This window comes from Choloepus didactylus, chromosome 15 (genome assembly GCF_015220235.1).
Source record: "Choloepus didactylus isolate mChoDid1 chromosome 15, mChoDid1.pri, whole genome shotgun sequence".
NCBI classification, from domain to species: Eukaryota; Metazoa; Chordata; class Mammalia; order Pilosa; family Megalonychidae; genus Choloepus; species Choloepus didactylus.
Window position 1 is genome coordinate 45,511,327 of NC_051321.1, and position 25,397 is coordinate 45,536,723.

At 38.3% G+C, this 25,397-nt stretch overlaps 1 protein-coding gene across 3 annotated transcripts in view; it reads left to right on the forward strand.

The window, feature by feature from the left end:
* Window positions 1-354: 354 nt before the first annotated feature.
* RNLS (renalase, FAD dependent amine oxidase) overlaps window positions 355-25,397 on the forward strand; it is a 320,380-nt gene continuing 295,337 nt past the window's right edge. For 2 of the 3 annotated variants that reach the window (XM_037805098.1, XM_037805097.1), the window contains exons 1-4: window positions 355-768; window positions 1,576-1,681; window positions 2,292-2,434; window positions 17,539-17,697. In XM_037805098.1, the coding sequence (XP_037661026.1) occupies window positions 651-768; window positions 1,576-1,681; window positions 2,292-2,434; window positions 17,539-17,697 (526 nt within the window). In that variant the 5' untranslated portion in view covers window positions 355-650. The remainder of the gene's footprint in view (window positions 769-1,575; window positions 1,682-2,291; window positions 2,435-17,538; window positions 17,698-25,397) is intronic. The other variant, XM_037805099.1, reaches the window with a different exon arrangement.

Sequence of the window (25,397 nt, forward strand, 5' to 3'; positions counted from 1 at the left end):
ACTTTATTGTCCCCATGTCACAGATGGAGAAATTAAGGTTCCGGTAGTTTAAGCAAATCACACAAAACCCCAGGGCTTGCTTATTAAGAAAAATCTCTCCCTGATTCCAAAACCTTTTTCTACTACGTGAAGAGTGGCCTTTGAAGCATTAGAGGAATGCTTGCCCTGGCATTGCATGTTCCCTGCCCCCTTTCTCCCTTTTAAACCTGGAATATTAAGAGAGCAAAGGTCCCAAAAGGCAAAGACTGCTACCCTAGTAGTTTAGTTGGTTCTACACTGTGTCAACACCAATCCTGTGGTGAGGCGGGTTCTTGCACTATAACCTGCACGATTTCCAGGTTTTCAGGAGGGAGGGAAAAGCAGAATAGAATATTTGTCTGAAGGCTCCGGCCTATTTTGGAAGCCTGCCCCCCGGCCTTCAAGCCGCAGGGAAGCCCAAGTTTTCCGCAGCTCCCGAGGCGCTCATCCCGTCTTTAAGGCTGACCTGCCTGTCAGTTCCGGCCGCCTTTCTGCCCCCTGCAGACCGGCCCGAAGTAGTGCTCAAGGGATCGGTTCGGGCCTGGTGCGCGGAGCCCGGAAAGCGCTTGCTGGGTTCAGCCCGGGATCCACAGACCCCAGGACAACCTGTCTGAGCACAGAAGGCCCGGGCCATGGCACGAATTCTCATCGTGGGCGCCGGGCTGACAGGAAGCTTGTGCGCTACCCTGCTGAGGAGGGCGGCGTTCGGTCCTTTGCACCTCACTGTGTGGGACAAGGCTGGGGATCCAGGTGGGTCCAACCGGGGAGAAAATGAAGATGACACTTCCCCCTTAAGGCGGCGTGGCCCACTCGCGAATAAGAGTAGAAAACGCAGGGTCTCAGAGCCCTGCCCGGACAGCGAGCGGCACATGCGCAGTACGCACCTTCTCACGCACACTTCCGCCGCCCGGGAAAGACCTGAGAAGGGAGTGGGGGTGGGGGTGGGGGTGGCGACCCTTACTGGGCTGGGGGCAGGGCAGGTGTTTTGGCGGGCGCTTTGATTGGAGGTCTGAGCAGCTTGGGAGGGAGCCTGGCTAGAGTTTGCAAAGCTGGGGCCGACAGCTGTCTCTAATAAACGTGTTTTCCTCTTGGCCCTTTCCGTGCCTTTTCAGTGTTGTCCAGATTATGAGGATCCCAAAGTACCCGGTGACCAAGAATTCCGAAGACCTGGTTTAGAGAATCCTGTTATTCTCATGAAATTTTACTGCCTGAGAGCATTGATTGATTCATTCATTATGATATTCCATCCAATATATTGTTTCATCTTATCCATTCATTCATTCCTTTTATGCAAGTTATTAAAAATATTCACCATGCACAGCCCTGGATACTGCAGTATTATTCAGGAGCCCCTTTAAAAAAAAACTCACTATCATTGACCAAATTATCTCCGTTACCTATCGCATGACAATGTTAGACGACAAAACTATCAACTTGAAAAAGTTTTCTAAGACATTTGTAAAGTAATCCATTTGCGATAACTTCGGGGTGAATTGCTTTAATTGTAAAAGGCTCATTCTAATGCACTAAGACATTTTCCTGTGGATGAATTTGAAGGGGGAAGAATGACTACGATCAGCTGTGCTTGTAGTCCACCGTGCACAGCTGACTTGGGTGCTCAGTACATCACGTGCACTCCTCATTATGCCAAGAAACACCAAAGGTAAGTTAGTTGAAAAGGGGAGGAATCAGCTTACTAGATGTATGAAGTAAAAAAAAAATACAAAAATCATCCATGTTTAACAGGGTTAAATTTTACATCGTGTAATGTAGTGAGATTATTATGATGTTATTGTTGGTAGTGTTAGCAGTAAAAGGTTACCTGGATAAAGTGGGAACTGTATTACCTGCTTCACAGGATTGTGGTGAAGACTAGATGGGAAAGTATGCAGAACATAGTAAGGGTTTAATAAATATGATGAATTACCATGCTGGTGTGGAGGAAGAGGACAAGTACCTGAATGCAAGTCAAAAAATCTTCTTAATCAAACGTAAAATTGATGTATTTTGAACCAGAAGAATACCTGGTTCTGTATATTTTCACTGAATTTAATTTTGAAATACATGGGGAAGTAGTCTGTGAGCAAAAGATTTGTGTGTTTTTAAACACTTCTTTTCCTGAATTATGTTTTACTTAACACAAATTATACATTGAATTAATCATACGAAAATTGCCAGTTATGAATTATAACTTCTAAGAATTCTTGGAAGAGAATGTAGTATTTTAGAGCTAATTACAGTATATGCTTACATTATATATTGATTTATTTCAGTTTTTATGATGAACTGTTAGCTCATGACATTTTGAAGCCTCTGACCTCTCCTATTGAAGGAATGGTGGTTAAAGAAGGAGACTATAACTTTGTGGCACCTCAAGGAGTTTCTTCAATTGTTAAACATTACTTAAAAGAATCAGGTGAGAATAGGATTTTCTCTGCCTTTTAAAAAATTAGCATTTTAAAATAAAATTATATATGTAATTAATATGGGTCTATTTTCATATCAGAGAATTCAATGTACTTTGTTCTTGTTAATGGCTGTCAATTATTATATACTGAAGTATGTGAGTACCATAATATCCTGGTAAGTATTTAGGTTGTTTGGGGGTAGGAGGCTGTTTTGGTTTTTTGCTAATCCAAACATTGCTGCAATGTTTAGCCTTAACATGCTTTTGTAAGTTTATTTGTAAGACCAATTTCTAACAGAACAGCTGTATAAAATGTGCATTTTAAGTTTAACTAGATTGTGGCACATATTTTTCTTTAAAAATATCTCACTGATAGTGAATGAGAATGTCTTTTTCCCCACATCTGGGTATTATGGAAATTTTAAATTTTTTCCAATGTTGTTGGTTAAAAATGGTATCTTCTTGTGGTTTGGATTTGCATTTCTTTGTCTTTGAATGATATTTTGCTTCTTTGTTTTAACTGATACTTTGCATATTTTTTCTATGAATGTCTTATAAACTTTGCCCATCTTATGTTAAGATATTCCTTTGTTCTTTATATATTTTGTGTTTTGAAAGCTTTTTCTTAAGAAAATCGAACTTTTCTTAGATGATAAATGGTTTGGTTTTTTAACCAGAAATAGGCTTCTTGATGACTCACAATTCAGTTAAGTAGCTAATTATAAATCACTGAGAAAAAGTACAGGCTGAGACTTTGTTTTGCTTCATGAGATATTTCTAGAGTAATTGCTGTTTTGGTCTTGCTCATTAAATAATACTTATTGAGAACTGTATTTGTCAGGGTTCTACGGAGAGACAGAACCAACAGAACCAACCAACATAATATGAATATTATGTGGTTTATTATAGGAATTGGCCCACATTACTATGGGAATTGGGAACTGTAGGGTAGGCTTCAAGTTGGGAACTCTGATGAAGGTTTCAGTGAATTCCCCAGGTGAAGCTGGCTGACTGAAGTAGAGATTTTTCTTTTTGAATGTTGAAATCATCAGTTCTCCCGTTAAGACCTTCAACTGAGTGGATGAAGCTTACCTCATTGCTGAAGGCAGTCTCCTTTGTTGATTGTAGTTGTAATCAGCTGTAGATGCAATTAACTGACTAATGGTTTAATTCTGTGGAATACCCACACACAGTAACAATCAGGCCATTGCTTGCTTGACCAAAAACCTGAGCACCATAACACAGCCAAGTTGACGTATGTACTCAACCATCGTAATAACCCCCAGGTTCCCTGATACTGCATGGGGGAGAGGTCACTGTGATTTAATACACAGCATGAGAGCACAATAAATGCCACTCTGGGTCAGACTATTTCTCCATTCAGGATTCAGTCTATGATGGTGTCACCATTGGGCATTTTATGGCATGTCTCACCATCAGCTTCACATATTGCTACCATCTGAGTTTTTAAAATCTCACTTCCTTCATTATAAATTTCACCTGACCGAAGTTGGATACTGTACTTAACTGAAATCCTTAAATACTAATTGTATGATGTATCTATCCATACATGTATGCGTATATGCATTCATTCAGTGAGCATTTATTGAGTGCTTACTATGTGCCAGACAGTGCTTTAGGTACTGATGATACAAGGGTGAGCTAAAGTCCCTGCCCTCATGGAACTCATGTTCTGGTAGAGGGCCATTCTTTAACTGCTTTTTAGCTGCTCCTTAGTTTGTTAGGCGATTGGGGGAGTATGTATGTTTTATCTTCCAGTTTTGCTTTGGAGGCTCTTGGGGGCAAAGGTCATATCTAATCCTTTGTAGCTCACACAGAATATTAACAGTACTTTGTACATAGCAGGTACCTTGATAAAGACACAGATATACATTCTAACATATGTATAGTTTATATTAGGTGATTACCAATTCAATGAATTTAACTGATTCTTAAGTAAAAAATATATTTTTTAATTTGTACAGCCTCTTGAGACAATGAGTCCTGTAGGTTTTCTAATCTGCTATGTAAAATGTTATTAGTATTTGTTAGTATCATTCATTCTGACAAATAGCTGTTTTTAATTTTTTAAAGAGTTGCATACTTCTGGTGGAAAATTGGAAAATACAGAAAATATATCAAGGAAAAATGTCATCATAATATATAAATCAGCAATAAGTCCATTGTCCATTGTTGTGACATATTTTCTTTCTGCTTATTTTTTTTTTTTTTTTTTTTTTTTTTTTTTTTTTTTTTTAATCATCATTTTATTGAGATATATTCACATACCACGCAGTCATACAAAACAAATTGTACTTTCGATTGTTTACAGTACCATTACATAGTTGTACATTCATCACCTAAATCAATCCCTGACACCTTCATTAGCACACACACAAAAATAACAAGAATAATAATTAGAGTGAAAAAGAGCAATTGAAGTAAAAAAGAACACTGGGTACCTTTGTCTGTTTGTTTCCTTCCCCTACTTTTCTACACATCCATCCATAAACTAGACAAAGTGGTGTTTGGTCCTTATGGCTTTCCCAATCCCATTGTCACCCCTCATAAGCTACATTTTTATACAACTGTCTTCGAGATTCATGGGTTCTGGGTTGTAGTTTGATAGTTTCAGGTATCCACCACCAGCTATCCCAATTCTTTAGAACCTAAAAAGGGTTGTCTAAAGTGTGCATAAGAGTGCCCACCAGAGTGACCTCTCGGCTCCTTTTGGAATCTCTCTGCCACTGAAGCTTATTTCATTTCCTTTCACATCCCCCTTTTGGTCAAGAAGATGTTCTCCGTCCCACGGTGCCAGGTCTACATTCCTCCCTGGGAGTCATATTCCACGTTGCCAGGGAGATTCACTTCCCTGGGTGTCTGATCCCACGTAGGGGGGAGGGCAGTGATTTCACCTTTCAAGTTGGCTTAGCCAGAGAGAGAGGGCCACATCTGAGCAACAAAGAGGCATTCAGGAGGAGACTCTTAGGCACAAATATAGGGAGGGCCTAGCCTCTCCTTTGCAGCAACCGTCTTCCCAAGGGTAAAACTTATGGTAGAGGGCTCAACCCATCAAACCACCAGTCCCCTATGTCTGTGGTCATGTTAGCAACCATGGAGGTGGGGTAGGCGAATACCCCTGCATTCTCCACAGGCTCCTCAAGGGGGCACTACATCTTTTTTTTTTTTTTTTTTTTTTTTTTTTTTAAATTTCCCTTGTTTTTTAAAATCACCTGTATGAAAAAAAAAGTTAAAAAGAAAACAAACATACAATAAAAGAGCATTTCAAAGAGACCATAGCAAGGGAGTAAGAAAAAGACAACTAACCTAAGATAACTGCTTAACTTCCAACATGTTCCTACTTTACCCCAAGAAAGTTACATAATATAGCAACATTTCAGTGAACTTGTTCCTACTACAACCATCAGAAATTAACAGACCATAGTCATTTCTGGGCATCCCCAGAACGTTAAATAGCTTATCTGTTCTTCCTGGATTATTGTTCCCCCTTCCTTAATTGCTCTCTACTGCTAGTTCCCCTACATTCTACATTATAAACCATTTGTTTTACATTTTTCAAAGTTCACATTAGTGGTAGCATATAATATTTCTCTTTTTGTGCCTGGCTTATTTCGCTCAGCATTATGTCTTCAAGGTTCATCCATGTTGTCATATGTTTCACCAGATCGTTCCTTCTTACTGCCGCGTAGTATTCCATCGTGTGTATATACCACATTTTATTTATCCACTCATCTGTTGAAGGACATTTGGGTTGTTTCCATCTCTTGGCAATTGTGAATAATGCTGCTATGAACATTGGCGTGCAGATATCTGTTCGTGTCACTGCTTTCCGATCTTCCGGGTATATACCGAGGAGTGCAATCGCTGGATCGAATGGTAGCTCTATATCTAGTTTTCTAAGGAACTGCCAGACTGACTTCCAGAGTGGCTGAACCATTATACAGTCCCACCAACAATGAATAAGAGTTCCAATTTCTCCACATCCCCTCCAGCATTTGTAGTTTCCTGTTTGTTTATTGGCAGCCATTCTAACCGGTGTTAGATGGTATCTCATTGTGGTCTTAATTTGCATCTCTCTAATAGCTAGTGAAGCTGAACATTTTTTCATGTGTTTCTTGGTCATTTGTATTTCCTCTTCAGAGAACTGTCTTTTCATATCTTTGCCCATTTTATAATTGGGCTGTCTGTACTATTGTCATTGAGTTGTAGGATTTCTTTGTATATGCAAGATATCAGTCTTTTGTCAGATACATGGTTTCCAAAAATTTTTTCCCATTGAGTTGGCTGCCTCTTTACCTTTTTGAGAAATTCCTTTGAGGTGCAGAAACTTCTAAGCTTGAGGAGTTCCCATTTATCTATTTTCTCTTTTGTTGCTTGTGCTTTGGGTGTAAAGTCTAGGAAGTGGCCTCCTAATACAAGGTCTTGAAGATGTTTTCCTACATTATCTTCTAGGAGTTTTATGGTACTTTCTTTTATATTGAGATCTTTGGTCCATTTTGAGTTAATTTTTGTGTAGGGGGTGAGGTAGGGGTCCTCTTTCATTCTTTTGGATATGGATATCCAACTCTCCCAGCCCCATTTGTTGAAAAGACCATTATGGCTCAGTTCGGTGACTTTGGGGGCCTTATCAAAGATCAGTCGGCCATAGATCTGAGGGTCTATCTCTGAATTCTCAATTCGATTCCATTGATCTATATGTCTATCTTTGTGCCAGTACCATGCTGTCTTGGCAACTGTGGCTTTATAATAAGCTTCAAAGTCAGGGAGTGTAAGTCCTCCCACTTCGTTTTTCTTTTTTAGAGTGTCTTTAGCAATTCGAGGCATCTTCCCTTTCCAAATAAATTTGATAACTAGCTTTTCCAAGTCTGCAAAGTAGGTTGTTGGAATTTTGATTGGGATTGCATTGAATCTGTAGATGAGTTTGGGTAGAATTGACATCTTAATGACATTTAGCCTTCCTATCCATGAACATGGAATATTTTTCCATCTTTTAAGGTCCCCTTCTATTTCTTTCAGTAGAGTTATGTAGTTTTCTTTGTATAGGTCTTTTACATCTTTGGTTAAGTTGATTCCTAGGTACTTGATTTTTTTAGTTGCTATTGAAAATGGTATCTTTTTCTTGAGTGTCTCTTCAGTTTGTTCATTTCTAGCATATAGAAACATTACTGACTTATGTGCATTAATCTTGTATCCCGCTACTTTGCTAAATTTGTTTATTAGCTCTAGTAGGTGTATCGTTGATTTCTCAGGGTTTTCTAGATATAAGATCATATCATCTACAAACAATGACAGTTTTACTTCTTCTTTTCCAATTTGGATGCCTTTTATTTCTTTGTCTTGCCGGATTGCCCTGGCTAGCACTTCCAGCACAATGTTGAATAACTGTGGTGACAGCGGGCATCCTTGTCTTGTTCCTGATCTTAGAGGGAAGGCTTTCAGTCTCTCACCATTGAGTACTATGCTGGCTGTGGGTTTTTCATATATGCTCTTTATCATGTTGAGGAAGTTTCCTTCAATTCCTACCTTTTGAAGTGTTTTTATCAAAAAGGGATGTTGGATTTTGTCAAATGCTTTTTCAGCATCTATTGAGATGATCAATTGATTTTTCCCTTTCGAGTTTTTAATGTGTTGTAATACATTGATTGTTTTTCTGATGTTGAACCATCCTTGCATGCCTGGAATGAACCCCACTTGGTCATGGTGTATGATTTTTTTAATGTGTCTTTGGATTCGATTTGCAAGTATTTTGTTGAGGATTTTTGCATCTATATTCATTAGGGAGATTGGCCGGTAGTTTTCCTTTTTTGTAGCATCTTTGCCTGGTTTTGGTATTAGATTGATGTTAGCTTCATAAAATGAGTTAGGTAGTGTTCCATTTTTTTCAATGTTTTGAAAGAGTTTGAGTAAGATTGGTGTCAGTTCTTTCTGGAAAGTTTGGTAGAATTCCCCTGTGAAGCCATCTGGCCCTGGGCATTTATTTGTGGGAAGATTTTTGATGACTGATTGGATCTCTTTGCTTGTGATGGGTTGGTTGAGGTCTTCTATTTCTTCTCTGGTCAGTCTAGGTTGTTCATATGTTTCCAAGAAATTGTCCATTTCTTCTACATTATCCAGTTTGTTGCCATACAGTTGTTCATAATATCCTCTTATAATTTTTTTAATTTCTTCAGGATCTGCAGTTATGTCACCTTTTTCATTCATTATTTTGTTTATATGGGTCTTCTCTCTTTTTGATTTTGTCAGTCTAGCTAGGGGCTTGTCAATCTTGTTGATCTTCTCAAAGAACCAACTTTTGGTGATATTTATCCTTTCTATTGTTTTTTTGTTCTCTATGTCATTTATTTCTGCTTTAATCCTTGTTATTTCTTTCCTTCTACTTGGTTTAGGATTGGTTTGCTGTTCATTTTCTAGCTTCTTCAGTTGATCCATTAGTTCTTTGATTTTGGCTCTTTCTTCCTTTTTAATATATGCGTTTAGTGCTATAAATTTCCCCCTTAGCACTGCTTTTGCTGCATCCCATAGGTTTTGGTATGTTGTGTTCTCATTTTCATTCGTCTCTATATATTTAGCAATTTCTCTTGCTATTTCTTCTTTAACCCACTGATTGTTTAGGAGTGTGTTGTTTAACCTCCAGGTATTTGTGAATTTTCTAAGTCTCTGATGGTTATTGACTTCTAATTGTATTCCATTGTGGTCAGAGAATGTGCTTTGAATAATTTCAATCTTTTTAAATTTATTGAGGCTTGTTTTATGTCCCAGCATATGATCTATTCTGGAGAAAGTTCCGTGAGCACTAGAAAAGTATGTGTATCCTGGTGATTTGGGATGTAATGTCCTGTAGATGTCTGTTAAATCTAATTCATTTATCAGATTGTTTAGGTTTTCAATTTCCTTATTGGTCTTCTGTCTGGTTGATCTATCTATAGGAGAGAGTGATGTGTTGAAGTCTCCCACAATTATTGTGGAAACATCAATTGCTTCCTTTAGTTTTGCCAATGTTTCTCTCATGTATTTTGTGGCACCTTGATTGGGTGCATAGACATTTACGATTGTTAATTCTTCTTGCTGAATTGCCCCTTTTATTAGTATGTAGTGGCCTTCTTTGTCTCTCAAAACATCCCTGCATTTGAAGTCTATTTTATCTGAGATTAATATTGCTACACCTGCTTTCTTTTGGCTGTAGCTTGCATGAAATATTTTTTTCCATCCTTTCACTTTCAATTTCTTTGTGTCCCTGTGTCTAAGATGAGTCTCTTGTATGCAACATATTGATGGTTCATTTTTTTTGATCCATTCTGCGAATCTATATCTTTTAATTGGGGAGTTTAATCCATTTACATTCAACGTTAAAACCGTGAAGGCATTTCTTGAATCGGCCATCTTATCCTTTGGATTATGTTTGCCATATTTTTCCCTCTCTCTATTAATATCCTTTATTGTACCCATACCGAATCTCTTTAGTACTGAAACTTTCTCCAAGTCTCTCTGTCCTGTCTTTGTTTCTCTGTCTGTAGGGCTCCCTTTAGTATCTCCAGTAGGGCAGGTCTCTTATTAGCAAATTCTCTCAGCATTTCTTTGTCTGTGAAAAATTTAAGCTCTCCCTCAAATTTGAAGGAGAGCTTTGCTGGATAAAGTATTCTTGGCTGGAAATTCCTCTCTCTCAGAATTTTAAATATATCGTGCCATTGCCTTCTCGCCTCCATGGTGGCTGCTGAGTAGTCACTACTTAGTCTTATGCTGTTTCCTTTGTATGTGGTGAATTGCTTTTCTCTTGCTGCTTTCAGAACTTGCTCCTTCTCTTCTATGTTTGACAGTGTGATCAGTATATGTCTCGGAGTGGGTTTTTTTGGATTTATTCTATTTGGAGTTCGCTGAGCATTTATGATTTGTGTATTTATGTTGTTTAGAAGATTTGGGAAGTTTTCCCCAACAATTTCTTTGAATACTCTTCCTAGACCTTTACCCTTTTCTTCCCCTTCTGGGACACCAATGAGTCTTATATTCGGACGCTTCATATTATCTATCATATCCCTGAGGTCCATTTCGAGTTTTTCAATTTTTTTCCCCATTCTTTCTTTTATGCTTTCATTTTCCATTCTGTCATCTTCCAGGTCACTGATTCGTTGTTCAACTTCCTCTAGTCTTGTACTATGAGTGTCCAGAATCTTTTTAATTTGGTCAACAGTTTCTTAATTTCCATAAGATCATCCATTTTTTTATTTAGTCTTGCAATGTCTTCTTTATGCTCTTCTAGGGTCTTCTTGATTTCCTTCATATCCCGTACTAGGGTCTCATTGTTCATCTTTAGTTCTTTGAGTAGCTGCTCTAGGTGTGTCTCTTCTGGTCTTTTGATTTGGGTGCTTGGGCTTGGGTTATCCATATCGTCTGGTTTTTTTCATATGCTTTATAATTTTCTGTTGTTTTTGGCCTCGTGGCATTTGCTGTCCTTGATAGGGGTCTTTTAGGGTTTGTAGACCAGTTGAAGTCCTTATCTCTAATTTATCAGATCTACAGCTTCGTGGAGTACACTTTCTCTAACTAACCAGCAGGTGGCGTCCACGAGCCACCTGTTCTCCACAAGCCAGATCTCCCCTGCTTAGCCTTTTTGGTGAGTGGGGGAGTGAGTCTTGTGGGGCCCAATTGGTGTCCCAAGCTTGCGTGTGTAGTTGGTGTTGCCTGCCCTGTATGTGGGGCGTGTTTCTGGGCAGTCGGGGAGGGGGGGTGGCCCTAACAATCAAATCTCCCTGATGATCCTAGAGTTTTAAAGCTACTGCAATAGTCTAATCCTTCAGTTCAGTCCTGCCACAGTTTGTCTCTGCCACTGACCCACAAGTCTTTGGTATTGGCGTATGGCTCCTGAGACTTGCAAGTGGGCCCCTCTTCCAGGCTGTGCACCCCGGGTCCTCTGTTGAGGGATGACTGTGCTATGTCACAGGTGAGTGCCGTCCCCCCAGGGCAGTTCTGGGCTGCTGGGCTGTGTTGGGAGGCTCCCAGTCTGCTCAAATGATGGCTGAATGGGGCTCTGTTAATTCACACTGCTCCCCCTTCCCAGCTCTGGGACATTCAGCTGAGGTTGCAGGGAAGGCTAATGTCCACGCCCAGTTTTGTGGTGTGTGCCTGTTATTTGAAGCACTTCCGTCACACTGGGTTGTCTGGGGCAGCTCTGGGCTATGGGGCTGGCGATGGGCAGGAGTGTTTCCTGTCCACCAGGATGGTGGCTGTGAGCGGACACCCCCCTTTTCTTGGGAAGTTGTGTTGTTTAGTGAATTTTCTCAGCCACTGGATTATTGCCTTTTGTCTCAGAGCTCTCTTAGTTCTGCTCTTGACTTGACGTGCCCAAATTTCAATTCTTTGAAGCTTTCTGTATTGAGCTTCTTAGAGTAATTGTTTTAGAAAAAGCAAAAAGGATTTAAAAAAAAAAAAACAAAAAAAACAAAAAAAACAAACAAACAAACAAAAAAAAAACGGCCCTCCTCAGAGATCTAATGGGTTATTGAAATGCTAATAGACAAAGCAACCAGGGCCATTAAGGAAAGGTGCCCTGGGCAGAGAGATCAGCCTTGCTTCGGGATTTGCATATGCGCCTCAAGGCCTGATCTCCGCCCTTCCCCTTTCTGTGTTCACCAGAACTCCAAAAATCCTCTGCTTTTACTTTGGAGCTTCTTGTGTTGTTTTCCTTCTATGCCCGTCTCCTCTCTGCTGGGCTGGCTGCTCTCAGAGTCTCTGGTGTCTGGCCTCAGTCTATCTATGGTTGGAGTTTGAATCAGTAGAATGAGTTTCCGATGAGAGCAGCCACTGCAATTCTCCCTTCTCCTTCCTGGAGCTGACAGCCCCTCCTCCCCCGGGACTGAGCCTGGCAGGGAGGGGCGCGGGTCCCCTGGCCGCAAAAACTTACAGATTTCGCTTATCTCAGCAGTTCCACGTTTTCATGAGTGTTGTATGAAGTATGCCCAAAGACAGATTGCTCTGTGGTGTCCAGTCCACGCAGTTCCTGGCTTTTTACCTACTTTCCTGGAGGAGTAACTAAAACATACAGCTCACCAGTCTGCCATCTTGCCCCGCCTCCTCTTTCTGCTTATTTTTAAATTACTATTTACATAATTGAGTTCATGGACTACAAAATTGTAGCCTATATTAACTTTTCCTTTGTTTATCTTAATATTCTCTTTGTAATTCTTCAAGATTCCTTTCCTCCCTCTACTAAGATCTGTTATTATAGGATTTAGTATAACCTATCTATACCATTTTTAATTTTATAATTGTATCCTTTTAAAAATCCTTTAAACCCCTTAAGTCTTTCTATCTTGTAAATGGGCCATAAAAGTATTTTAATTTTTGCACAATATAAGTAAAGACAGTGCCTGGAATTGGAATTACCTGGATTCAAATTAAGGCTCCACCATCACTTTCAAGCTACATAATATTAGGAAAGTTTTAAATCTTGCCTCAGTTCTTTCATCTGTGAAATGGGAGTAATAACATATACATCTGGTGGTTGTGAATAAAAAAGAAGGATAATGCACTTATTCTCAGGCCAAATAAATAGTAGGCCAGGCACATAGTAATCTATTGAGAAATGTTAGTTTAAAAAGTAAAGTCTACTTAAGTGAAGCTGACCTTTATATGTTCCTAGTCCAGAAGAACCCCAAATGCCTTGTCATTCCAAAGATACTCTACATTTTGAAATCCGATTGAGGTCACAAACCCACAGTCAGATGGATCAATCAGTGGTCACTCAGATTGGAAACAGACTTCCAGGGAAATTATTTAGATGGGATATGCCTAATCAGATATGCTTTAGAATAGGTCCAAAGCCAGTTGTTTAACTAGACCGTTTTCCCAGAACAAGTAAGAAAGGACAGAGGAAGTAGATACTTGCCTCTTGATCCTATGTTCTATTTTTATTTCTTGTCTAATGTGTTCACATCGACCTTATTACAGATAGAGCTGTATTTATTGGCATCACTCTCCATGACTGCCTGTCTTCCCCAATAATATAATCTTCTCCCTGATGAAGTAAGACATGATTTTCTGTTGTTCTTTTGTTGTTGTTGTTGCTGGGGTGGGGGAATCTCAAAAAACAAAAGCTACTAGAGCTATCATTTATTAAGTGCTAACCATTTACCAGGCACTAAGTTATATACTTGACATGAATTATTTCTAGTACAACAACCTTTCAAGGTAGTTGTAATTAGCCACATTTTACTAATGAGGGAAATGAGACTTAGAGAGGTGAAGTATTTGGCTTAAGGTCGCTTGGCCAAGGGCCCCCTTGAAGCTGACCCTTTTGTCTTCCTATTAGCTGTTCCACTCGAGGGAGGGAGGGCAGCGAGAGGTGCTAATACCCTCCGACTTAACTTCTGTTTTGTAGGGCTTTCTCCTTCCTTCCTGACTTGCTTCCCATCCCACCCTGGTGCCACATGTCAGTGGACACATGGCTTAAGAGAGCAACCTCAGAGTGCCTTCTTCTGCCCGTTCCCCTCTTTCATTGTTTACCCTCTGCCCATGGAGGGCAGGGGGGGGGGGGTCAGGGACTATTAAAGTGTGATACCTTCTTATTTCTTTATGCAACCTGGGAGATCCAGCACCTGATGGTTCCTACCTGTGATACTTGGAGAGTGATGGGCCAAGTCCTTTTACTTTTGCGTAAGGTCCCATGTCATTAAATCATTCATAAGGTGATTTCAGCCTCCAGGACACAGGGCGAGAAGCTTTTACTTGTCTTGGCCTACCAGTAAGGAGGACTGTTGCTGCATTTATTTGTTTTTATTTTGTCATCTACTTTAAAATGGACATTGTTAGCAATCTGAAAATCAGTTTGTGCAATGTAACTTGTCAAAAGATAGTTTAAGTTGGTGGTGCAGTGGCAATATTTACCTCTATCATTCTCTCCCCTTCAGCTTTTGTGCCTATTTTCTTTCTACAACTGATGCAGGGGAAGTAAGCCTGGGTGGTTGTCTCTCCAAATACCTCCCAGGCAGGTGATCGTGGCATTCAAACCATAACTATGTCCTTCAAAGAGAAGCTAAAGGATAACATGTGAACCCTGGTTAAATATTCTTCAGTTTACTTTAAGCAGTGTGTTTTGTTAGACATTGTTCACATCTCATCAGGTCCCATCCCAGCAGTTCTGAACTACTGCCGACTAAAATCTGTGGGAAATTATAAGAGAAAAATAAATTTGATTTTTTTTTTAAATGGAGGAAGGCAGGGGAGAAAATCAAATAAATACATAACAGAAACACATTTACCTTTGTAAAATGTTTTAAATATCTCAGTTGTCTGATATCTTTATAGCTACCCCAATGTTTTTACTTTCATTAAATATTATGTACTGGGGAAACAGTAGTAAATAAGAGGTATGGTTCATGGTTCCTGTCTTTATGTATAATATAGTGGGGGGGAGGGGGCAATAAAAACTAATTACCCACAAAAAAAGTTATGTAATAAATGGTAAGAAGTAAGAGTGAGAGAACATATAATTAAAAGACCTAAAATGTGGGCTTCAGAGGACTGATGGGGGAGATGTGTCAGGGAAAGTGTCCCTGAGGAACTGACGTTTTCATGGGTATCTGAGAGATGAGGAAGAGTGAACAAGGCCAAGAAGTGAGTGACAAGACTCCCAGGCAGTGAGCACATCAAATTGGAAATGTTCTGAGGTAGGAGGAGGTTGGTATATGCAGGGAATTGAAAGAAAGTCATCATGATTGGAGGGTAGTGAACCAGGGGGAAAGTGATAGGAGATGATGCTCAAGACTGAAGCAGGGACCAGCTCATAGGGGATTTTGTCAGCAAGGTTAGACATTGTGTACTTTATCTTAAGTGCAGTGGGAGGCCATTGAAGGGTTTTACACAGAAGAGTGACTTGGTCAAATTTACTGAATTCTTGAGAAATTTTTATGTATTTCTCTTACTCTAAAATGGGAGTTTCCAGAGCCTGTAGCTTTTAACATGTTGTCCTTTTGAACAATTTTAATCCTCTTCCCAAGAAGATGCCTCTTTCCCAGAAATTCCACTCCTAGCAGTTGGAAAGGACAACTTCGTACTTAGTAGGGGCAGTTAGACCACTTCCCCAAACTCTTGGCAAATATGAATTTGTAGGTATTTTTGCCATTGATGGTGTTAGATTTGGGCCTTTTGTATACCCTAGTGGTTCTTACACTTTAGTGTGCATTGTAACAAGCCAGGAGGGCTTGTAAAAACATGGATTGCTGGGTCTTGCCCTCAGGGTTGGGCCTGAAAATGTTCATTTTTGACAAGTTCCCAGGTGCTACTTGGTCTGCTGGGCTGGGACTCACACTTAGAGAACCACGTACACACACCTTGGGGAACACCTTGCAGCCATTAGGATACATTTCCAAGATGTTTGGCTAAAGTATGGAGAATTTTCTAGACCAGTGGACTTCAGTCTCCGTAAACACACACATATCCTTACACCACCAACAATAACAACATAATGCTCCCTTCAAAGGAATTATTATGTGAAGTCATAGCCAACTAAAATAGATAAAATCTGTTGACTTAGTTGAAGTCCTAGGCAGGGCTGGGACTAGGGTAAGGCAAATGAGGCAAGTGAGTCTGGCTTAAGAAATCTGAAAGAAGAAAAGAAAAGCAGAATTGTTCAGGTTAGAATAAAGTGGAATAAAGGAGATGGGAGAGAGTTGAATGCTTCAATTGTTTGCACCTTCCCCAATCAGGGGCCTTAGAGAACCCTGCAGGCATGTTGGAGTACACTTTACAAATGCTTGCTCTAATCTTGAACAGAATGATGCTGATTGACTCAAAGAGAGTTGAACCCCTTGGCCTAGTCTGTACCATTTTCCTTCTAACATATTTGAATTTGACTTTAAAAATTTGAGTGCTTAGTATGTGGTAGTATTATTCAAGAGACAGTGAACGATGTAGAGTTACAAGAGATCTACAGACATGGTGTAGAGGAGCCTAAACTGTTTTGGATAGATAAGCCATACCTAAAGCCTGCAGGCATGTTGAATCAATGTCAGAGTAAGTGGTAAAGGCAGTGATGGCTGTAGGACATCCTAGATGGGAAGGATCACACGGAGCTGGAATGGCTGTGGAAAGGAAGCTTCATGGACAGGGTTGACTTAAACTGGATTTTTGGTGGCTAGGAACTTGAATTGTCTCTTGCAATAATGAACATCATTCAGTGTGCCTTTTGTTTTTTTTTACAATGAATCTTATTTTTTTTTTTTTATTCCTTGAGACTGAAAAAAAAGTGGATTTGTTTTTAAATTGGAGTTTTCAGAAAACTAGAATGCAAGTACTAGTGTATCGATGCTTAATTCAGTTATATTTTCTTATCTTGCAGTTTAGGGCTCACAAATTCATTCTTATTTTAAACAAGTATTGATTAAATACTTAGTATGTGCCAAGTACTGTGTTATATATGCTACCTGCTCTGCATAGAAACAGAACAGGCATAATTCCTGCCTCATGGGCTTGCAGATTAAAAGGGCAGAGAATATTAAATAAATAATTAGTCACATTATTATTATAATACCTTTGTGATAAGCGTAAGAAGGAAAATGTGATGAGAGGGCATTATATATTATATTTCCCTTAATTCTGAATCTTCTCTATAAAGGTAAAGGATGCAGTGATGAGGACTTGAATTTCCCTTGGAGCTGACCTTTTGCCCAGGTTGAAAATCCTTTAAGGAATTCTGCTCTTTTCCCTGTTACTAGAGAGTAGTCATTTTAAATCATTTAATAACATTTCTGAGTCTCAGTTCTCTTATCTGTGAAATTAATTGGTATAATGTATATCAAGTGCTTAGCAGAGTGTTTGACTTATCGTAGATGCTTAATGAAAGATAGTTATGATTACTATTTCGATTATTAATTGTAGTAGTAATATTATTTTTCCCCCAGAGCAAGCATTGATAGAAATTACCATTGAAAAAGAAAGAAGGTAAAGAAAGAGAACTCAGGAGAGGGATGGCAGGTGGTGACCACAGAAGGCAAACTTCACCATTTTGTTCATCTGGATGGATCCAGTTTGTGACTCCTCACTTCTCTGTCATTGATATAAAAAATCCTGACCACGCGAACATGATTTTGCTTTTGGATTAGGTGCAGAAATCTACTTCAGACAGCGTGTGACCCAGATCAACCTGAGAAATGATAAGTGGGAAGTCTCCAAGGAGACAGGCCCCCCTGAGCAGTTTGATCTTGTTGTCCTCACGATGCCGGTTCCTCAGATTCTACAGCTTCAAGGTGACATCGTGAACTGTGAGTCTCTGCCCCTGTTGTCTGTTTCCCTTAGGCAGTGGGCTTTTTTTTTTTAAATAGAGCATGAATTTGGCTTAAATCTCTTAGCGAAAGAAGTATTATGGATTCTATTGACTTGCATGTTTTAAAAGCTGATGCACTTATGGTTCATGATATTAGTCTAGGACAAACTGAAGCGCAGAAAAGTTTTTTTTTTTTTTTTTTTCTTTTTTAAGTTAAAAGTGAAACATTTTCTTAGTGCTCTTTGCTCTCAAAAGGTCAGTGTTCTTGATGGATATATGCAGGGTTTGGCTTAAAAGAAGAGTGGTCTCTTGGTGGTCTCCTGGAGAAAAGAAGGGTTTTTATGATACTGCCACTTTCTTGGATTGCATTTTCTGTATATTTGCTTTTGGGGTTGTCCTCTAGGTTTTTATTTCTGTTCGAGGCAATGGCCCAGCCCCATTGTGAAAGGGAGGCATAGTTAGTTAAATTAAGCTGAAGGGAGCTAAAATTGTGGTGAACGAGCCAAAATTATGATAAAGGAACTAAAATCAAAGGAAATTCTCCTGTCTGAAATAATAAAGACCAAAAATATTATTTTTCTTGCTAAAAACAACAAAGGTACATTTTAAGGAGGAATATGATGGCCTCTTGGTCTGTTGATATGTAAAATGTTGCATCTTATTTAGCAAGTCAGATCTTACTATTTTATAATAGTGAATCAGTTTTCATGTGGAGATATACTGTTATACCATTGAAGAGAATTTTGTTTGAAGAAAGTGAACATTTTTAATTTATGTCTGGTAATTGTTTCCTTGGGAGCATTAATTTTAGGTTTGCAATGTCAGTGGATTGGGGATAATAAGTTACTGGGCAAAGAAAGCTAGAATATGTGGAAAGAGAGGATAAGGAAACTAGAAAGATACGACCTTATCACCATGTGTGGATTCTATAATATCATAGACTTTGCCATCTACCTCCCCAAAAGAGTAACCTCAGTTCTATTCCAACACAGAAAAAACCTGATGCTATTCCTCTATTTTGTCCACTAAGGTTTTAGTGAATTAACCTTTTCAAGTTTTGGAAATTTGTTTATTTGAAGCTCACGAAATTATTGTTAAATATGGTGATATTAGTAAACCAGTTTCTGTCAAATTAAATTTTATTGAATTTTGTAGTGCTGTGGGTAAGTTCTATGAAGTCTTGATATTTATTACTCAATCACTTACTGGGGAATATTAAGTCTGGAGGTTTATTATTAAGTATATTTAATATGTTGTTTAGAATTTTCAAATTAAGGCAGGTTGCTCTCCAATTGCATACTGTATATTTATATGCTATATATGTTTGAAGAAATATTTAAAAATGGGATATGTTTATTTAATGATGTTTTATTTCATGAACACCTGAGTAATTAAAGTAAAATAATATTTAAATAGTGACTGTTATAGGTTGATTTATATGAAATTGAGATTTTGTTGGTCAAAAATGGTCAAATATTGGCAATTTCATGTGGTTCAACCTAAAAACTATATATAAATATAGAGATAGGAAAAATTGATGACTAAAGTCAGTAACTACTGAAGTAGATCTGAAGATTGTTTTAGGCTCATAAGATACTTTGACATGTCCTTCTCCAATTGTGCTATTCAAAATTTTCTGTGCAGTATTGGCAAGCCTTTATTATGGCAATCTTTTGTTTTCATTTTTCAAATTGGTGTTATTTTTACACTAGGTCTTTAAATATTGCAAATGGTTTAGCGTTATTCACTGTATTCTGTATCTTTAAATAGTAACCTTTGTTTAATTTTAAGTATAAAATCTGTGGTGGCAAGGGTACGTGGGGAGGGTATGAATTTCCTATCCTTTCCCAAAAAGGACTCTAGTCCATAAATGGCTAATTTAGAAGTGTCCTTTATATGAAAATATCTTTCCTAGTTGACATTTTCTATCCATTCCTGAAGGTGGGGGTGGGAGTTGGATACCCAAGATTTTTTCCACTATTCCTGAGGATTCCTGGGGCACTGTCACCAGGAACCTTTTATAAATCTACAGACATCCCTTCCCTGCTACTGACTCAACATAGGTGTAAGATGGTGGTGGTAGCAAGTTTCCACTTTTACTGCTATGGATGTTGCGCATAGGGGGAAGGAGAAAAGGACATGCAAGCCACCCAAATTAGAATTTATAATATGCATGCAAGCAGTGGGACCCTTTGGGTATGTTCTAAGTCGACTCTGCAGCTCAGAAGTGAGTAGGACAGTGGCATCAGCAAAAGGCATGTGTGAAGAGTCAGAGAACTGAAATTCTGGAAGTAAGTGTCAGAAGGGTATTCAGATATGAGAGACAAAAAGAATAGAGATATCAAGCAGAGCAGGGGCATACATTTCTCCAAGCAGGTGAACCTCCTTGGTTAGCTTTTGTTATATCAGTTGTTAACACTGTAATTCTAGCTGACCATTTCCATTTTGATCCTAGAAAACTCACAATTGGAAGGGGTGTTAGAGAGCACCCATTCACATCTTTAGCCCATGTTGGTGTCTTTGTTGCAATAACCCTGATAAGTAGTATGCCAGAACCTACAGAAACTCTTTCATTTCATGTGAGTTCATTAGCTCATATGGAAGTTTATAACCTTATCGGAAAACTGTTTCCTATCTTGAGCCCAGTTCCACCCAGTTGTTGAAATTTATTTTCACAAGAAAACTGAAAAACATGTAGGCACCTCTTAGGGCCTTGCTACTCCAAGTGTGATTTTTGGACCAGCAGAATCTGTCTTTTTCTCTTCAGATCCTATCTCAGTTATCAACTTCATCATGGAAACTTTCCTTATTTCTCTTACTGTGGATAAGTGGAATTTCATTCTCATTTGGTGCTTCTGCTCCTCTTCCTTGGCCCCAGGATCACCAGGCCATTGTTGCTGCCCCATATCTGTCTAAAGGCCCTTGTCTCCCTTGGTGTGCCCAGCAGACCTCCTTTTTCCCCTTCCTTCTGTAATCAGAAAACTTACATAGTTAATGGTGGTTGGAGAATCATAATTGAGTTCAAATGTCAGTGAAACCTAACCTACACAAGTGTGGCTAAGACTTAACCTTCAGAAGTTATATTTTGCGATTTGCTTTGACGACAGGAAAATAGATGACTGCTACTTAAATAAGAAGTAGAGGAGGGGGAGGAATCATTTTGAGTGGGAAAAGAAGTTTTGAGGGCTAAGAATCCAACAGTATCAGATACTTCAGGGTGATTAGATAAGGATGAAGATTGGTCCTATAACCAAGATCAGTTTCAGAACAGTGGTGGAGGCAGAAGCTAAAGTCCAGTAGGTTGAGGAGTGAACCAGTCTCCTCCCCACACCTTTATATTCCGGGAGGGCCTCCTGCTCAGTGGTTCTGAGGATGGTCCCCAACCAGCAGCCCATCAGCAAGACCCAGGAACTTGTTGGTAATGCAAATTCTTGGCCTCATCTCAACCTACTGAATCAGTGTGTGTTTCAACAAGCCCTCCAGGTGATTCTGATGCACTCTAAAGTTTGAAAGACACCACTCTAGCTCCTAGAGCTGAAAAAAGAGCTGATGCTTAAGGAAGATTTCATGAATTGGCTCAGCAAAACCATGAAAATCTCTAGAATATAGGGGGTCTCTTCTTCACTCTGATCTCTTGATTCCATGGATAATATTTTAAGAATTATTGTAATGGTTGTATTTGAAGAAAAGTTAGCATTATATAAAGAATAAAATTGTCTTAAAATTGTCTTATTAGTTGTATCTAATTGGTAGGCATTGACATTTAGATGACCCCACATTACCTTTTAAATTAATGGAAACAAAAGTAGCTAACAAATTGAGTAATGATATTTTTCTCCATCCCCCCAGTATGAGATGATAATGTCCTGAGAAATTGTTTGTGAAAAATAAATTGATTTATGGATTTTCATTCGGCAAGACAAGTCATCTGTCCTGGCACCTCTTCATGTATCTCAACAATGTAGCTACAAGGTGGCTCTTGTTTCCCTTAACTCAGGTGGAAACAAAACAAAACAAAACATAAAAAAACTGGTGACAGCCATCCTCAGGCCTGAAAAAAAGGACAAAAGAATGGTACAGCACACTATGTTCACATCAGGGGATTTGGGTACAGAATGTTCAGCCAGCCTTTATTGAATTTTTCTTGTTGCTGTTGTTTTGTTTTTAATTCTGGGTAAGTTGCGTATGCATCCGAATCACCTAGAGGGCTTGTTAAGACAGATTGTTGGACCCCACTCCTGGAGTTTCTGATTGAGTATGGGGCCAAGAATTTGCCTTTCTTACAAGTTCCCAGGTGATTCTGAAGTCACTGGTCCAGGGACCACGCTTTGAGAACCATTAGCTTGCCTTAGATCATCGATTGGTTTCTGGAGCCAAGCTACAGACTTTTAAAAAGCAACTCACCCAACACAACAGGTGATTCTAATGTGCAGCCAGGATTGAGAACTACTGCGTAAAACATCAGTCCATCCACACAATTTGTATCTACATTTCTCATATTTGCATCTTATTTTGCAGTTACTATTTATGTGAACCCCTGGCAAACCACATCTTGTATTACTCTTGAGTCTGAGCCTCGAGCTCGTCCATGCTTACCTGGCTTCTTAAGGAAAGCTTTTCTTGTGTTTTTCTTGTATTTTTCTCGTGGCTTTGCTTTGCCTCCATCTGTACTAGGTTTCACTGATTTTTTTTCCCTGCCTTTCAACCGTGTCTGACTGTATTGACATTTAGAAGTTACCTCATCTTTCCTTGAAGCCCGTGAATTACAACAAATCAGTCTGGAGATGGCAGGAGAAGACTTTAGGGATGTGGGAAGGCAGTGGATATTGACATGCCTGTAGCTTTTGACCTTGTTGCACAGATAAAGTTGACAATGAATTTGATTGAAAAACTGCCTTTTCTGCCACTATTAGAAAGAAAAGTGGTAATAAGTATGGTTTATAGAGCTTAGATTTAGAACTGGAGTAGAAATTGTTTTCTGAGCAAGAGCATAGCTGCTGTTACATCTTGAAAGCAATTTACTTTTCCTTGAATATCAGTTCCCCTGTGCAGTAATGACACAGCTTCTTTTCTAGTAGTGTGTGAGATAATAATACAGAAGGGATTGGAATATTTATTAGATAGCTACAGGCAAGGTAGAAATAATTTAAAAGATCTCTTTCATGTGTCTGCCTCCAGCCTGTTGCCACAGTCACTTTAAAGTGGGGCAATTTATTGCCATGGAGGTCTGCAATAATTGGATTGATTTTGAGGCTGTTAAATAACATACTGTAACATTTTACTAAAACATAGCTATTAGTCAGTGCATTCAGTTGTGCTATGAATTACATTTTCCAATTTTTAAAAGCTATGTGGCATAGAAACTTGATAAGTCAAGAGAATGCCATCAGCGTTGCATTTTAAAAGTAATCCTCAATATTTTTTATTAGTGATATCTAAAACATAAGACCATGGCATAGAGTGACTTCTGAGATGTATTTAAGGGCCTGCTAATGAATAACTTCATTAGAGCTTCTATATACTTATTTTTTTTTTTTGTTTATCCGAACTGCTAGGCTGAGAGATAGCTTAATTCTCCTTTTATTATTGCTTTTCTTTTTATCTTTCCAGTCCTTTTTTGCAATTTTTGCTTTATGTTTTTTTGACACCATGTTATTTGATTCATAATAAATCTTCATTACCCACCACCCCAAACTCTTAGGAAGGGTATATTGGTTGAGCTTTTGCGGCTAAGCCATGTTCTTTTGGAAAACTATGATTTTCTCGACGTATGTATCCTGTCCTCATAGAGCTGCTTTCTGTTCAAAATTTAGATGTTTGTCAGCCATTATCATGTATGGTTTAAAATTACAGGTTCTCCTTGTTTCATCAATGATTGACTCAATTCTTCTTCCTCTCTCTGTTTTCAGTTATGTTACAAAAGGAGGACAAGTTGAAATGCCTTTATTTCACTAATTTAAACCGAAGTTCTCATTTACTTTTAAGAACGTTGCAAATAACGTTTTGATATTGTGTTTAATGGCATTAGATATAATTTTTAGTTATAAATTTATTCTCTATTATTTTTAATCAAACTTTGTATTTGAAATAATTGTATATTAACATGCAGTTGTAAGAAATAACACAGAAAGATCCCACGTACCTTGTAACCAGTTTCCCCCAATGCTAACATCTTGCAAAACAACTTCACAACCATCATGTTGACATCAATATAAATTTACGATACAGGGCATTGCTACCTCAGGGAAGATCTCCCATGTTACCCTTATATAGCCACACATACGTCCCTCTCAGTCCATTGCCTTCCTTTAGTCCTTGGCAACCACTAATCCATTCTCCATGTATATAATTTTGCCATTTCAAGAATTTTATATAAATGGAATCATACAGTATGTAACCACTCTATTTTTAAAAAATATAGCATCATTTTGAAATCTTAAGAAAATCTGCAATACTTTAAACAAATATTTTTTGTTTTCCTTTTTTCAGGTACCCGATAGGGTATAATCATCCTACTCCAAAATATTTAGCATTATTTTTGTGACATAGAAACTAGGGTAGCAAAAACTTATCATATATATGATGCAAAAGTTGAGTCCCCTCTAATTTATCTACCATTCCTTAATGTGGCTAGTATTATAATGATATCTTTCTACACTTCCTATAGTTCAGTAATGCTCAGCAGGATGAATTTATCAGATGCATATTGTTGAAGATCCTCCTGAAACTTCAGAGAGGCAGAGTGAGATCAGTAAATGATAGTGTTAGCGCTGAGTGTAATTTTGTAAATATTTTTATGTGAACGATAGAATACCATCTATTCGGCAGGATGCTAGTGATCATTGAAGTAATACTGTATTTATTAACATGGAAAGATTTAAGAATATTTCTAAGTTAAAAAAGATTAAAAGCTGCATCAATATTTCTGTCCATCTATCAACAATAGTCTGACAGTGCCATATTAGCATTGGTTATTGCTTGGAGATGGTTTTCACTTTCTTCTTCATAATTTTTTGAATAGCTAGAATTTTTAAATAAGTGCTGTTTATTTTTTAAAAAATGATAATGTTGACAGCATTTTGAAAAAAATTTATACTGAAAAGAAATTTTTTTTTCTTTTTTTTAATGTAGGAGTATTATGGAGTATGTAGGCTCTTTATATTCAGAATTGGGTCCCATGCAAGTCATTCCACACTTACTTTATTGTTAACAAAATAGTCTTTCTTTGGTGGTGAAGGGCTAAACTAGAATGTCCTCATTTAACTCCTGGGTGTCAAAAAAAAAAAAAAAAAAAGTAAAAACATCTGCTTTTCCTTTATTTTGTAGATATCAAAAAATGATCTTAGTAATAGGAATTAGTTAATGTCTACCCTTCTTTCTGTATTTTCCAGAAAATCTTAAATAGGCTCTCCTTTGATTATTAGACATCTTAAGTTTCTGTGAAAAAGAAAAATCCATTTACAAAGCTGTATATTTCCATCTAGTGGACCAAATATTTACTGCAGTTCCCCTCAGAATTTTTAAACGAGAGAGGACTATGAAGATAAGAGGAACAGAATAATATAACAATAATATCATTTATATCCAACCCTTAATATCATAGGGAAATAAATTTAGGCCCATGATAATTAACTAATTTATGCCAAAGTACATAGCTAATTAGTGACAGAAGTAGGAATGTGATACAGGTTTCACGTT